Source organism: Chiloscyllium plagiosum, chromosome 13 (genome assembly GCF_004010195.1).
Source record: "Chiloscyllium plagiosum isolate BGI_BamShark_2017 chromosome 13, ASM401019v2, whole genome shotgun sequence".
Lineage (NCBI taxonomy): Eukaryota > Metazoa > Chordata > Chondrichthyes > Orectolobiformes > Hemiscylliidae > Chiloscyllium > Chiloscyllium plagiosum.
Window position 1 is genome coordinate 46339960 of NC_057722.1, and position 16570 is coordinate 46356529.

Here is a 16570-nt window from a genome sequence, read left to right on the forward strand (position 1 = left end):
GAGAAGTCCAGGAAGGGGAGGGAGGTGTCAGAGATGGTCCAGGTGAATTTAAGGTTGGGGTGGAATGTGTTGGTGAAGTTGATGAACTGTTCAACCTCCTCGTGGGAGCATAAGATGGCGCCGATGCAGTCATCAATGTAGCAGAGGAAAAAGTGGGGAGTGGTGCCAATGTAACTCCGGAAGATGGACTGTTCTACATAGCTGACGAAGAGACAGGCATAGCTGGGGCCCATGCGGGTGCCCATGGCTACCCCTTTCATCTGGAAGAAGTGGGAAGATTCAAAGGAGAAATTGTTGAAGGTGAGGACTGGTTCAGCCACACGAATAAGAGTGTCAGTGGAAGGGGAAGAGGAATAATGATGACTTGCAAGAATTGCATGGAACTTTGTTGAGATCACACCTCAATCAGTATGTGTAATTTTGCATGGCAGGTAGTATAACAAAGGTTCACCAGATTTGTTTCTGGAAGTGTGAGGGCTGATTAATTATAGAGACTGAGTAAGTTGTGTCTATGTTCCCTTGGAGTTTAGAAAAATGAAAAGTGGTCTCATTGGAACACCCAGGAGTACAAAGGGCTTGATAGGGTATATACTATGATGTTGTTTCTCGTAGCTGGGGAAATCTAGAACAAAGGGGCACGGTGCTGGAGATGCTGGTGTTGGACTAGGGTGTACAGAGTTAAAAATCACACAACACCAGGTTATAGTCAAGAGGTTTAATTGGAAGCACTAGCTTTCTGAGCACTGCTCCTTCATCAGGTGGTTGTGGAGGACACAATTATAAGACACAGAATTTATAGCAAAAGTTTACAGTGTGATGTAACTGAAATTATACATTGAAAAATACCTCGATCGTTTGTTAAGTCTCTCATCTGTTAGAATGACCATGTTAGTTTCACTTCTTTCATATGTAAATCACAAAAAAAATTTTAAAAGTTACATTCTCAGGTTAACTTTAACAATTGGTGTCAGCCCAGACAATGTATTGAATGTGTTAGCTCCCTCTGTACTGCTGTCTGTGCCATAATGTTTAGACTGGTTCTAATCTAAAAAATGAATTAACAGAATCATGCAGTTTTTGAGCAAAGTACAATGTAACTCTGCAAGTACAAATTCACCCCACAAATGTATATGTGTATACGTGCATGTGGGTTTGTGTGTGTGTCTGGGGTGGGGGAATGTGAGTGTCTGTGAGAGAGAGTGTATATGTGTGTGTAAGAGTGTAAAGGGGTCTAAGTCTGTGAGAGGGTGCATGTGTGAGTGTGGGAGGGTGTGTGAGTGTGAGTGTGGGAGCGTGTGTGAGTGTGAGTGTGGGAGCGTGTGTGAGTGTGTGTGTGTGGTGCAATGGTGGTCACACTGAACCCAACTTTCAGGTTAAGGGATTGATCATTTAGAACTGAAAGAAAAATTAATGTCTTCCCTGAAAGGACTGTAAATCTTTGGAACTCTCCAGCACACAAGGTTGTGGGTGTGCAATCATTGAATATATTTAAGACTGAAACAGGTAGATTTTTTAGTCTCTCACTGATATAGAATGTGGGCAGGGAAGTGGAGTTAAAGCCCAAGGTCAGTCATGAACATCTTGAATGATGAGCTGCATTATCTTCTTCTATTCCTATTTCTGAAGTTCTTACCTTTGAAGGTTTTTGAGTAGTCTGTTCACATATTCACAGAATTGCTACAGTGCAGGAGGTCCTTTGACCCATGGTGTCTGCACTGGCTTTCCAAACAAGCATGATGACTAAGTGTCATTCTTCTGCCAATTCCCCATTTTACATGTGGAAACAGTTTCTTCCTGTATCCAAGTCCCTCACAATTTTGAAAATTTTAATCAAATCCCCTCTTAGTCTTTTCACCTCCAAGAAAAAAGGCCACAACTTCTCCAATCTATCTTCATCAATGAGGTTTTACATCCTTGGAATCATTATCATAAACCTCGTCAGTACTTTTGACAATGCATTCATATTGTGCCCAATGTGTGGTGCCAAAAAACATACACAATACTCCGGATGATTTGTAACTAATATCTTGTATTGTGAGAGGTAAGGTGTGTGATTTACATATTTTTTAAAATCATTAATTTTTTAGTTTAAATTTTTGAATTTGAACTATTGGCAAATGGGTTTTCTGAGTGTCTGAAGGAGTTTAATGATAAGCATGTAAGTACTCCTGTAGCCATGGGGATTTCTATTTAAAAGCAGTCTGAGTGTGTGTTTTTTGGATGCCCTTGGTAATTTGTTTACATTGAGACAGTTCACAAGTAAACAGTCTAGGCATTAAGTTTGCAGACAGAACATTCTGATTTTATTTTGCAATGATTTCTTGGGGGAAATACCCACAGTTTGGAAAATAACTTTTTAGTTCCAGTTTGAGGAGCTCTGCAGGGTTCTTAGCTAAAGCTAGATGTGTAAAGCAGTGGCTTCTGAGAAAAGAAGGTAGTTCTGGATGGTTAAAAAACTGGTTTCCTTAGCATAAGGAATTTACTTTAAAAGTTCCAGACCAGAGGTGTGTGGATAAACTTCTGGAGAGGTTTTATAAAGGTGAAAAAGTCTAGGCTTGGTTATGTGACAAATCTGTGACAATGTTCCTTCTTTAACAAGGTCAGGTTGTCCTTGGGTTTTTTTTCCAGAGGGGTCGTAAAGACAGATGTTCTGTTTTATCTGTGTTTATCTACTTGAAGCTTTTAAGTTTAAAAAAAACTCTTGGACAATGAAAGGAGAGTGGCCAATTCTCCCAGTTCAGCTTTTCTCGGGTTTGTTTTGATTTGGTTTTAGCAATCTGGCTGTTCAGAGCAAGCAGTCAGTTTGTTTTTGAGGCTGATAGTCAGTTGTTAGCTGGCAATTCAAAAGAAACAGCGACATGAAAGGTGTTCCATGCTGAATTTCTCTGACATCTCTCTCTCGCCTGTCAGAGCTGGTGTTTGATTTTACCCTTTTTGCCAAGGGTTGTTTATGGGAACTGTTGCAGGCATTTCAAATAGCATCATTAAGTTAGGATAGTCCATTGGCTTTTCAGATAGGTTAAGTTATTCTGTATTTTGTTCTCTTTTGTTTGTATTTCAATTGGTACTCTGCAAATAAATTCTGTTTTGTTTAAAACAGAGGGGTTTTGATCAACTACATCACTCATGGAATAACCAATTTACACCTGCTTAAAACAACTAGAAAAGGTAGGGTCTGGGCTACCTTCTTGAGGTGTTTTGAGGGTGTCTGGCCTTATCCTTAACAGATTGGGTGCACTTTGCAGGATTTGTTCTATAATTCCAAATTGGGTTAGGGTTGCTGGATTCAAAGTGTCTTTTCTTTTGGATGTTGAATTCAGTTGATTTGAACACTTCTTGGGATAGCAACGACTCTTTCAGTCACTAAGAGTTTTATGGGGGTGGGAGAAGTGACTCTGCCGGCTTCACAAAAGGTGAACAAGGAAAAGCTACTGGAGTTTGCAGACAAGCTGGAGTTGGAGCTGCTTTCTTCCATGAGGAAAGGAGAGAGAATTACAGCAATAGCTCAGATTTAAATTTCTTGGAACCACCATCAGAATCTTTGGAGATGACTAAATTTCAATTGAAAATGAATCAGCTTGAGTTAGAAGCAAAAAAAAAGTAAAAGAAAAACAAATGAAACTGTTTGACTTATGACTGAAGGCAGAGGAAAGAGAAAAAGAACGAATCACTTTAGCAGAACAAAAAGAAAAGAGATAAATGGAGAAATGAGAGAGTTTGAACTTCAGAAATTGGCACTTAGACAAGAAAGTCAGTTTAAAGGATGAAGATGAAGGTAACTTAGTAAGGATGAACAAACCCATGGTAGCCACAGTTCGGATAAGAATCTGTTTAAATTTATTCAAGCATCCAAATATGTGCAGGTCAGGTGAAACTGGCCATGCTAAATTGCCCATAGTGTTATGTGCATTAGTCAAGGGTAAACATAGGGTAAGTGAATGGGCTGGGTGGATTACTCTTCGGAGGATCGGTGTGGACTTATTGGGCCGATGGGCCTGTTTCCATACTGTAGAGAACCTAATCTAATCTAATCATTGCCTAAATTTAATGAGAAGGATGCGGAAGCCTCTTTCATCTCATTTGAAAAGGTAGATAAACAAATGCAGTGGCCAGTGACCATGTGGATTTTGTTGATCCAAACAAAACATGTAGGTAAAGCTATTGAGGTATTTGCATCACAATCAGAAGAGGTATCTGGGGCATATGAGGAGGTGAAGAAAGCCATTTTAAGTGCATATGAGCTTGCGCCAGCAGCCGACAGACAACTTTTCAGGAATCTAAGGCGGGACCATAGTCAAACCAACATTGTGCTTGAAAGGATCAAACAAAGTAATTTGATAGGTAGACAAGGGCATTACAAATAGACCAAACCAGAGAGATGATTATTTTGGAGGAGTTCAAAAATTCACTTACTGAAGTAGTGAGAACTCATGTAGAAGAAGAGAGCTAAAACAGCAAGATTAACAGCTGAAATAGCTGATGATTATGAGTTGGTTCATAAATCAAAGTTTAGCTTCCAACATCAGTTTCAATTTGTAAGAGATAGAAATTGGGGGAAAGAGAAATCCTCATATAGTAAGCCAAAGGTAGATATTGGTGAAGATCATAAGGAGAACTTACTATAGGATAAAAAGGAAACCCTTGAAGGGAATAGAGAAGATAAAAAGCTCCTGTGTTTTCACTGCAATAAAGTAGGCCCATGAAATTACAGTGTTGGTAGTTTATGAAAATCACTGGGAAGCCAAATGTAGGAAAACAGGATAAGTCAGTGAGTTTTGTTGGAAAGCACATTGGAGGCTATAAAGCTGTACAAGAATGTACACCCTGGTTGGAGGATGGTTAAGGAGGAAGTGTCAGATCTTCTTAAGCCATATATCTGCGAAGGTAAATTTACTCACATAGGCCAGGAGCAGCAGGTAAAGAGCTTGCAATATTAAGAGATAGAGTGTCCTCTCAGTCTTTGATGTTGATAGATGAGAGGATATGTACCTCTGAAGGACTACTGCCAGAAAAGGTGCCAGACAAGAAGCACTCAATTACATAGAGTGAAGAGTAGAGAAGTCATGGTAGAAGTACTGGTTAAACTCTCAGCTCCAGGAATACAATTTTTCCTTGCTAACGATAAAGCTGGTTCAAGGGTAGGAGTGCCACCTACTGCGGTTGAAAGGCCAGTCCAAACTCAGGCAACTAAACCATTACAGGACACACATCCTGGGATTTTTTCGAACTGTGTGGTAATGAGATCACAAACTCACCAGTGGAAACAAGAGAGATCAAAGAATACAGATGCCAAAGTTGAAGTGGAATTAGTAGAGGCACTGGTTGATCAAATGGTTGAGACAAACCAGGAGCAGATAGATGACAAACCAGACATCTATTGTTCACAGAAATTAACTGAGTTACAGCAAAAAGAGAAGAAACTACACCAATTGTATCAAAACGCATACACAGAAGAATCTAGATGTATCTCTGAATGCTGCTATCTTAAGAATGATGTCTTAATGAGGAAATGGGATCATCGCATATTCAGACAGATGAGAAATAGGCTGAAGTTCAGCAAGTCGTGTTGCCAGTGGGTTCTAGACAGGAGTTATTGCAGGTGGCACGTGCACGATCAGCAGGTGGTCACATTTGGGGGCAAGAAAAACACAAGCTAAAATACATAGAATCCTTACAGTGTGGAAACAAGCCCTTCAGCCCGAACAGGTCCACACTGATCCTCCAAAAGCAACTCACCCAGACCCATTCCCTCATCCTATACTTACCCCTGACTAATGCACCTAACCTACACATCCCTGAACACTATGGGCAAATTAGCATAGACAATTCACCTAACCTGCATATCTTTGGACTGTGGAAGGAAACCGGATCACCTGGAGGAAATCCACGCAGACATGGGGAGAATGTGCAAACTCCACACAGACAGTCACCTGAGGCTGGAATCAAACCCTGGCGCTGTGAGACAGTAGTGCTGACCTCTGAGCCACCATGCCGCCCTGGCCTGGACTGCACAAGGCTGTAGTTGAATTTTGCCAAACATGTCATACATGTTACGTAATTGGAAAACCACAGGGAGTAATAAAACCTGAAACTCTAATACCTATTCCTGCATTTGAGGAACCTTTTACAAGAGACTTAATTGATTGTGTAAGACGCCTACCTAAAACAAAAAGAGGGAATCAGTATTTGTTAACAATAATGGATGCATTCACCAGATTTCCAGAGGCCATTCCATTATGCAATATTACAGCTAAAAGAATTGTAAAAGTTACTCAAATTTTTCACTCAATATGGATTACCTACAGAGAAACAATCAGATCAAGGGTCAAGCTTCACATCAAAATTATTCAAGGAAGTTATGGACAGCTTAGGAAAAAACAATTCAAACCCAATAGAAAGGTGGCATCAGACACTAACTACCTTGTTGAGGACTTATAGTCAAGACTATCCAGATGATTGGGATATGGGAATTCCGTTTCTACTTTTTGCGATCAGAGATGCACAAAATTAAGTCAAGCAAATTCAGTCCATTTGAATTAGTTTTTGGGCTTGAAGTGAGAGGACTGTGAAACTTGATTAAGGAGAAATTGCTAAGTTAGAATTCAGAGACCACATATTTGGACTGTGTGTCAAGTTTTAGGGAATGGTTAAAAAGAGCAGGGGAGTTGGCTAGACTGCATTTAAAAGTATCACAGCATACAATGAAACAGGAAACAGACAAGAAATCAAAAACTCACAATTTTGCTATCAGGGTTAAGATGTTACTGTTACTTCCAGTGATAGGTGAACTTTTAAAAGCAAGGTTTAGTGGACCCTATCAAGTCGAAAGAACATTGAGTTGGGTGGAATATTTGATATGGAATCCAGACAGAAAGAAATCCAAGAGTGTATCATATGACTATGCTCACAAGGTGTTTTGACAGGAAAGGAAAGCAAAAGGAGACTGTGTTATTGGTTACAACACCGAAGGAGGAACCAAATTCAGAGGATTCTGAACTGGACATTCCTCAAGTTAAATTGGACAATAAGGAAGTTGTCAAAAACTGGGAAAAATTATTGAGTTACCTTCCAGATGACAATCGAAATGACCTGAAAGAGTTATTGCTATCTCATGAGGAGATATGTGGAAGTAAGCTGGGAAGTACTAATCTAGTTATGCACGATGTAGATATAGGCGATGCTGTTCTGATTAAGCAACATCTTTATGAGCATAACTCTCCAAAGTTGGCACAGGTTCAAAAGGAGATTGAACACATGCCCCAAGATGACATAACTGAAGTGAGTTACAGTGACTGAAGCTCACCTATAGTATGGTGTCAAAACCAGATGGTACCCAACGGGTTATGTATGGACTATCTCAAAGTCAATACGGTTACAAAGATTGATGCAGATCTGATTTCACATGTGGAAGACCGTGTTGAAAAGGTGGGATAAGCAACTTATATTTCTAAGTTTGATTTGCTCAGAGGGTACTGGCAGGTACTTTTGTCCAAAAGAGCAAAGACAATTTCAGCTTTCGTAACGGCTGTATTGAAATGGACTGTATCAATTTAAAGTCATGCTGTTTGGTATGAAAAATGCACCAGCCATATTTCAAAGACTAGCCAATAAGGTAATTTCTGAATTATCCAATTGTGTCATACATTTAGAAGACCTGGTGATTTTTAGTCACACATGGAAGAAACATTCTGCAACATTTATCCAAATTGTTCAATTGACTTCAGGAGGCAAGCTTGGTGATAAACCAGGCTTAAAAGTGAATTTGCCAAAGCCCAAGTCACCTTTCTGGGCCATGATATTGGACATGGAATGCAAAACCAAAGGTAACTGGGGAGTTTCCAACACCATCGACAAAAAGAGCAGTACTACGATTCCTGGGTTTGAGTGGACTTTATACCAAATTCATACCAAATTTTAGCAGTGCGGCTGCTCCACTCATTGAATTACTAAAGAAAGGCAAGAAGTTTCAGTGGACAGCATTTGAAGGCATTTGACAACCTGAAAACTGTGTTAACCACTGCCCCAGTGTTAGCCACACCTAAGTACACCAAGTCATTCAAGGTGACTATCTATGCGAATGATGTGGGTGTCCGTGCTGCACTCTTACAAGAAGACTATGCAAAGGTAGAAAGATCTGTCAGCTGTTTCTCCAGGAAACTGAACATTCACCAGCAGAAATAGTCAACAGTTGAGAAGGAGACTTTGAGCTTGGTGTTGGCATTATAACATGTCAATGTTTACGTTACCAATAATGTATTGGAGATCATATACACTGATCATGACCCATTGAAGTTTGTGGAGAAATTAAAGGACAAACATTTTAGATTGTTTAGATGGAGCTTGTTGTTACAGCCATTTAATTTGAAAATTGTGCATGTGGCTGGATGGGAAAACGTGATTGCAAATGCATTGTCGAGACTTGGACGAGAAATAGAGACGTTCAGTAGCGAGAGTAAAATATACTACTACATTCTGTTTCAGTCTATGTTTGCATGTTTATAGTCAATGTAATGTATATGGTTGGCGTAGTGTACTAACAGTATAAGATTAAGAGATTTCAAAATGGAGTGAGCTTTGGATATAGATGGGTTTTTTTTAAGGGGGACGTGTGATGAGGCTACTCATTTACCAAGGTTAGGTTGCCCTTGGGTTTTTAATCAGAGGGGCTGTAAAGACAGAGGCTCCATTTTGTCTGTGTTTATCTACTTAAAGAGGCTTTTAAGTTGAAAAAAAAATTGTATACTGAAAGGAGAGTGACCAGTTCTCCCAACTCAACTTTTCTCTGGTTTTGATTTGGAGGTGCCGGTGTTGGACTGGGGTGTACAAAGTTAAAAATCACACAACACCAGGCTATAGTCCAACAAGTTTAATTGGAAGCACACTAGCTTTCGGAGTGTCGCTCCTTCATCAGGTGGTAGTGGAGGGCTCAATCCTAATACACAGAATTTATAGCAAAAATTTACAGTGTGATGTAACTGAAATTATACATTGAAAAATTGATCGTTTGTTAAGCCTTTCATCTGTTAGAATACCGTGATAGTTTCACTTCTTTCATGTGTAAATCACAAAACCTTTTTTTAAAAAGTTGCACTCTCAGGTTAGCTTTTTAAAAAATGTAACTTTTTAGAAAAAGGTTTTGTGATTTACACATGAAAGAAGTGAAACTATCACAGTATTCTAACAGATGAAAGGCTTAACAGACAATCAAATTTTCAACGTATAATTTCAGTTACATCACACTAAATTTTTTGCTATAAATTCTGTATGTAAGGATCGAGCCCTCCACTACCACCTGAAGAAGGAGCGACGCTCCGAAAGCTAGTGTGCTTCCAATTAAACCTGTTGGACTATAACCTGGTGTTGTGTGATTTTTAACTTTCTCTGGTTTGGTTTATTTTGGTTTTAGCAGTCTGGCTGTTCAGAACAAGCAATCGGTTTTTTTTAGGCTACTGGTCAAAGAAACAGCTACATGGAAGTTGCTCCATGCTGAATCTCTCTGACATCTCTCTCTCCTGTAAGACGCCATGTTTGATTTTATCTTTACTGCCAAGGGGGTGTTTATGGATACTGTTGAAGGCATTTCAAACAGCATCATTAAGTTGGGATAGTCTGTTGGGTTTTCAGATAGGTTAAGTTATTCTGTATTCTGTTCCTGTTTGTTTCATTCGGGTACTCTGTAAATAAATTCTGTTTAGTTTAAAACTGAGGGTTTTTGACAAGCTTCATCACTCCTGGTATATCCACTATATATCTGCTTAAAACAACTGGAAAAGTTGGGTTTTGAGGGGATCAGGCTGGTCCTTAACAAATCAAGGAAGAGACCATCAAATTTTCACAACCTGGAAACTGAAGCTACAGCTGTGTCAAATCCTATGTGTGATAGAGAAAGGCAGAGAGATGCTGTTGGGATTAATGGCATTACACTTTTGGTTATGTACTATCATTGTATTACATACAGATAGTTTAGTTCATTTGATCTTTATTTCTTTTGCATAAAATATTTTATTGTTAAAACAAATCTGCAACATTGCATGTTTATTGCTTCAGTGAGTAACAACCTCATTAAAGCCACACAAAAATTATCTATCAAACCAGACATCAGTCTGAGATGTGACTTGTCCAGTATTAACATCAGCTGGGATCATAACAATAGATTCAACATATCTCCCTACTCTCTACTCTTACTAAGAAAGCCTACAATACTGAATGCTTTATGAACTGCTCTCCAACTGTTCCGCCATCTTCAATGGCTAATGCACATATCCATCCAGATCTTTCTGCTCTGTATATCCTTTATAGTAGTAACCTTGTTCTTTCTACCAAAATACATCACCACACTTTTTTAGCATTGAACCTTGTCTGCCAGCAATTTATCCACTGCACCAACTTGTCCATACCCTTTTGAAGTTCTATACTGTGCTCATCTGTGTTTTTTACCCCTCCACTTGTTGCACATTGGTAGCATTTCCTGTTTACTACATTTGAGTTATGGAAGAAGTCACACATCAAATTTACTTATTACCCAAACAAAATCTCTTCCAAAGCTATGAAGTATCTTGTTAACTTGCTAACTATGTCATTACCACTTGGAATACTTGACATTTTGATGATTGTACAAATAAATTCCAAAGCTCTGTTGGCTGAAGTTTTGAAAGGAAATCCAGAGACCAAACTGCAAAGTATCAATCAAGCATTCTATAGCAACTGTCAGTTCAATGCATGTGATTACTACTGGAAACTATTTCAAGATACCATCTGTCTAGGATGTTACCTCTCACTATTATAATCAAGCTAATTGATAATCAGAGTTATTTCCAAGGGTTTGTTTTCATTAAAATGTCCAAATATTGATTAATTTTTTAAGTTCTAGTGTAATATGTGGTTCACAGTCCAAGTAAACAATATCTTAAACAGACTAAGCTCATAAGAATATTAATCTCTTGAATTAATGTCAAAAATAATGTCAAAACATAAATAACTACAAATTAATCAGAATATTTATCGTATACTTAAAATCTGCTCGACATTTAAAGGAAAATTGCCACTTAATAGGTTGCAGTATTTCCAATATTAATTGCAATACCAAAATAACACAAAATTATCAACATCTTCCTATTTACTTCTTAGTGTGAAATAAATCATGGGCCCAAAATACAACCATGTTTTAAATTATAAAAATGTATTAATTAACCATGATAATCTCACCATTATCTGAAGGACTGAACTTTGTCTTGTTCACACTTCCACCATCTACAATTTTCTGCAAATCACTCGATTCATTTTCGCTTTCAACTTGGCTGTCATCATATTGCTCCTCAATAATTACATCAGGACTGGTTTCGATTATTTTAACTTTATCCTGAGCTGGAAGATCCTCACAGGCAACATTATCAACTGTACCAAGTACACCAGATTGAGCAATTGTATTAGCTTCTGAGCCATCTCCATCAGGTATGATGATCTGGAAAAACATATAAAGATCATGAAGATTCTGCACATTAGTAATAAAAGCGAAATTGCACCAACTTGATTAAAATACTAGGAAGCAGTAAGGATGGCAGAGCATCTGTGCACTGTACACACTAACCAACCCGACCTTCCGGTTGTCATCCACTTTAATTCCTCCTCTCACTCCCCCAGCGACACGTCCATCCTTGGTCTCCTCCAACATCAGAGTGAGGCCAAACGGAGGAACACCACCTTATATTTCATCTGGGAAGTGTACAGCCCAATGGCCTCAACACTGACTTCACCAGCTTCAAAGTCCCTCTTCCCCGAGCCTTATCGCGTATCAAGCCTGAACCCTCCTCCTCATCTCCCTGACCTATTCTAATCTTCCTACTCACCTATCTGCTCCACCCTTCCCACTGATCAATCACAAAACACCCCTTCCTGCATCCACGTATCACCATCCCACCTACCCTTCCCCAGCCCCCCTCCTTCTATTTATTTTCAGGTTCCCCTCCGCCTTCCCAGTCCTGACAAAGGGTTTCATCCCAAAACAATAATTTTCCTGCTCCTTGGATTCTGTCTGACCTGTTGCGCACTTCCAGCTGCACATCTATTCACCTTGTTTAAAATACTGTTTAATAGACCATTTATTTGCTCTGCCCAAGCCTGCTCCTTGTCTCATGGTCTGCTGATGCTTCAACCTGAGAAATACTATTGGTTGCTTCTTTCAATGGTAGTTTGTCATTGTCTTCCACTCAAACAAGAGGCAGATCCCAAGTTTACCTCAGCTGGAACAGGAATTGAGCCTGCACTCTTGATATTATTCTGAATAGTATATGAGATATCTAGCCAACTAAGCTAAGTGCTCCATAGGAGACAGTCAATAAACAAAATCAAATCATTCAAAATTCTTGCCTATAATATTGCAATTAAACAAACGGCATTTCAAACGTAGAATAAGATAGCACAATTAATTTTGACAGCAGAGACATAAATTTGTCTGCTAATCAGATCATCAATACCTGAGGATGTACAAGAGGGCACGGTGCGAAGAAGAAATGTCTATATTTATTTGGAACGTTTAATATAATGACAAATCCAAAAGGCACTTCACAGAAGCATTAGAAAATGAGGTATGGCATCATGCCGCAAAAGGAAGAAATTAGATTAGATAACTAGAGTCTGATCAAAGAGGTAGGTTTTAAGAAGGAAATGAGGAAGCGAGCTTTATAGAGGGCGTTTCAGGCCTCATGGGCCTCGGCTAATTGCTAGTTAAGACACAAGTGGTGTCTTACCAGTAGTAAGTTGACTTCAAATTTGAATGTGGGAGACCAGCCAAGTGTGCATGGAAGTAGTCAAGTCTTAAGACAACAAATGAATGAAGGAAGCTTTGAGCAGGAGATGAGTTTAGATGGAATAACACCATGCAATGTTATGAAAGTGATCTTAGTGTTGGCACTATTACAAGGATGGAAGTTTATCTTAGGATTGAATGTGGTATCAAGGTAGCCAATCTCAGGCTATTGTCAAGGTGAGGGACGGAATTGGTAGTCCAGGAACAGAGTTTGGAGTGGTGACCAGAAATAATGGCTTTAGACTGGTATTGGCAAAAGCCAAAATATAAGGAAAGTACAACAAAGGAAACAAGACAGCCAAAAGGATGCCAAAAAGCAAAATGTCAGGCTTTAAAGGAGGTCCTAAGCATGCGGAGAAATATGAACTGGTTAGAGGGCAAGTTCTACAATTCAAAGCACAGGTAAAAATTAGGTTGAGAGGTTGTGGCAGAAGATGAAAACTTTGTGCATGACTAATTGTCCTGGAGAAGGTTGTGTTGAGCTGCCTACATGAACCATTAGTCCTTAGAACATAGGGATGTGCAGTGCTGTTAAGAAGGGAATTCCAAGATGCTGACCTAGCGCCAGCGAAAGCACAGTGATGTAATTCCAACAGAGGATGTCTTGTGGGGACAGGAATTTACAGAAGGTGGTACTTATGTGCACCTGCTATTCTTGCCCATTCAGGAGGAAGTGGGCTTGGAAAGTGTGATTGGTTTTGCTAAGAATCCTTGGCATCATATTCAGTCAAATTCTACCTTGATGTCAAGGGTAATCATTGTCATTTCATCTGCTGAGTTCACGTAACGCCACTTGTGACAATATTATGACTTTTTAAGAGATGTAGTTCATTTTTTTTGTGGAGAGGTTTTGAGCCAATCGCACCAAGTTGTCCCTTCCAACCAATGAAATAAACAACTTATTAGGCTTTTGGCTTCTTTTAAGTTAGAATAGTAGAAGCAGCATGAATGGGTGGACGCAAGCTCGCACAGAACTAGTTTTAGTTTCACTTTCAGCATTTGCTGGAGTATAGAAGTGCTCTCTCCCTGCTACAGCTAAAGCCTCTTTCTGCCATCAAAATCGCATGAGAGACAATCTGTTTTACTGACTTTGCCTTTGCCAAGGGTGTGTTTATGGGATGATACCATATTGGAATAGTTATTGTTTAATCGTTAAATTATCTATTATTCTGTTATGTTTTCCAAAAGAGTTAAAGTTAGATCAATTATTCTTTCTCTATTTGTATTCTAACTGTAGAGGAAGAATAGAGTGTGTTTTGCTTAAAGCCAAGTAATGTGACCAATCAAGTTACATCTGGAACACAGAACACTACACTTGTCTTCAATTAAGATAAAATTTAAGGTCTAGGCTGTCTTCATGATATATTTAAAAGGAGCTTGGTCTGGCCCATAATATGGTGGGGGCTCATCTCTAATGCCAGGTTGGGTTTAAGATTATTTGACTGAAAAACAGTGATGGTTGATGTTTTTCCATTTCACGTATTGCACTTGATTGGTTTAAATAAGGTGTGACTTGTGTAATAATGGCTCTTTCAATCGCTAAGAGTTTCCTGGGAGTGGAAGAAATCAAGACGGAGAGTCATAGAAATGTACAGCATGGAAACAGACCCTTCAGACCAACTCGTCCATGCCAGATATCCTACATGATTCGGAGTTGCCGGTGTTGGACTGGGGTGTACAAAGTTAAAAATCACACAACACCAGGTTATAGTCCAACAGGTTTAATTGGAAGCACACTAGCTTTCGGAGCGACGCTCCTTCATCAGATGATTATGATTGTCACAATCACCTGATGAAGGAGCGTCGCTCCGAAAGCTAGTGTGCTTCCAAGATATCCTACATTAATCTAGTCCCATTTGCCAGCACTTGCCCCATACCCCGCGAAATCATCCATATTTATATACCCATCCAGATGCCTTTTAAATGTTGTAATTGGACCAGCCTCCACCACTTCCTCTGGCACTGCATTCCATAGAAACACCACCCTTCTCATGAAAATGTTGCCCCTTAGGTCCCTTTTATATCTTTCTCCTCTCACCCTAAACCTATGCCCTCTAGTTCTGGACTCCCCCACCCCAGAGAGAAGACCTTGTCTATTTACCCTATCCATGCCCCTCATGATTTTATACACCTCTATACGGTCACTCCTCAACCTCTGACGCTCCAAGGAAAACAGCTTCAGCCTATTCAGCCTCTCCCTATAGCTCAAATCCTCCAATCCTGGCAACATCCTTTCTGAAAAATCTTTTCTGAACCATTTCAAGTTTCACAACATCATTCCGATAGGAAGGAGACCAGAATTGGACACAATGTTCCAAAAGTGGCCTAATCAATGTCTCATACAGCCGCAACATGACCTCTCAACTCCTACACTCAATGCTCTGACAAATAAAGGAAAGCATACGAAACGCCATCACTATCCTATCTACCGGAGACTCCACTTTCAAGGAACTATAAACGTGCACTCCAAGGTCTCTTTGTTCAGCAACATTCCCCTGGACTTTACCATTAAGTGTATAAGTCCCTGCTCTGATTTGCCTTTCCAAAATGTAACACTCACATTTATCTAAATTCAACACCACCTGCCACTCCTTGGCCCAATGGCCTATCTGATCAAGATCCTAGTGTACTCTGAGGTAACCTTCTTTGCTGTTCTCTAAACCTCCAATTTTGGTTCCATCTGCAACTTAAAAAGTATACCTCCTATGTTCATAACCAAATCATTTATATAAATAACGAAAAATAGTGGACCCAGCACCAATCCTTGTGGCACACCACTGGTCACAGGCCTCCAGTCAGAAAAGCACCCTCCATCACCCTCTGTCTTCTATTTTCAAGCTAGTTCTGCATCCAAATGGCTAGTTCTCCCTGTATTCCATGTAATCTAACCTTGTTAATCAGTCTATCATGAGGAACCTTGTCGAACACCTTGCTGAAGTCCATATAGATCGCATCCACCATTCAGCCCTCATCAATTCCCTTCATTACTACTTAAAAAAAAAACACAATCAAGTTAGTGAGGCATTATTTCCCTAATCAGTTCTTGACTACCTAAATACGTGTAAATCCTGTCCTTCAGGATTCCCTCCAACAACTTGCCCACAACTGATGTCAGGCTTTTCCTTACCATCTTTGTTAAATAGAGGTACCACATTAGCCAACCTCCAGTCTTCCAGCACCTCACCTGTGACTATTGATGATACAAATATCTCACCTAGGGGCCCAACAATCACTTCCCTAGCTTCCCACCGAGTTCTAGGGTACACTTGATCAAGTCCTGGGAAGTTTTCACCTTTATGCGTTTTAAAACATCTAGCACCTCCTCCTCTTTAAATGGACACTTTTCAAGATGCCACCATCTATTTTCCCACATTCTGTATCTTTTCTGTACTTCTCCACAGTAAACACTGATGCAAAATTCTCATTTAGTATCTCCTCCATCTCCTGCGGTCCCACACATAGGTGGCCGAGCTGATCTATTAGGAACCCTATACTCTCCCTAGTTACCCTTTGTCCTTAATATATTTTTAGAATCGCTTTAGATCCTTCTTAATTCTTTTTGACAACACTATCTCAAGTCACCTTTTTGCCCTTCTAATTTCCCTCTCTTAAGTATACTCCTACTGCCTTTATACACTTCTAAGGATTCACTTAATCTCTGCTGTCTAAAACTGACATATGCTTCCTTCGTTTTATTTAGTCATCCAGCATTACCTACATCTACCAGCCTTGCCTTTCACCCTAACAGGAATATACAGTCTCTGG

The 16570-nt window shown here is 39.6% G+C and overlaps 1 protein-coding gene across 2 annotated transcripts in view; it reads right to left on the reverse strand.

The window, feature by feature from the left end:
• dis3l2 (DIS3 like 3'-5' exoribonuclease 2) overlaps nt 1–16570 on the reverse strand; it is a 300765-nt gene that overhangs the window by 219230 nt on the left and 64965 nt on the right. For both annotated transcript variants that reach the window (XM_043702288.1, XM_043702289.1), the window contains one exon: nt 11206–11461. In XM_043702288.1, the coding sequence (XP_043558223.1) occupies nt 11206–11461 (256 nt within the window). The remainder of the gene's footprint in view (nt 1–11205; nt 11462–16570) is intronic.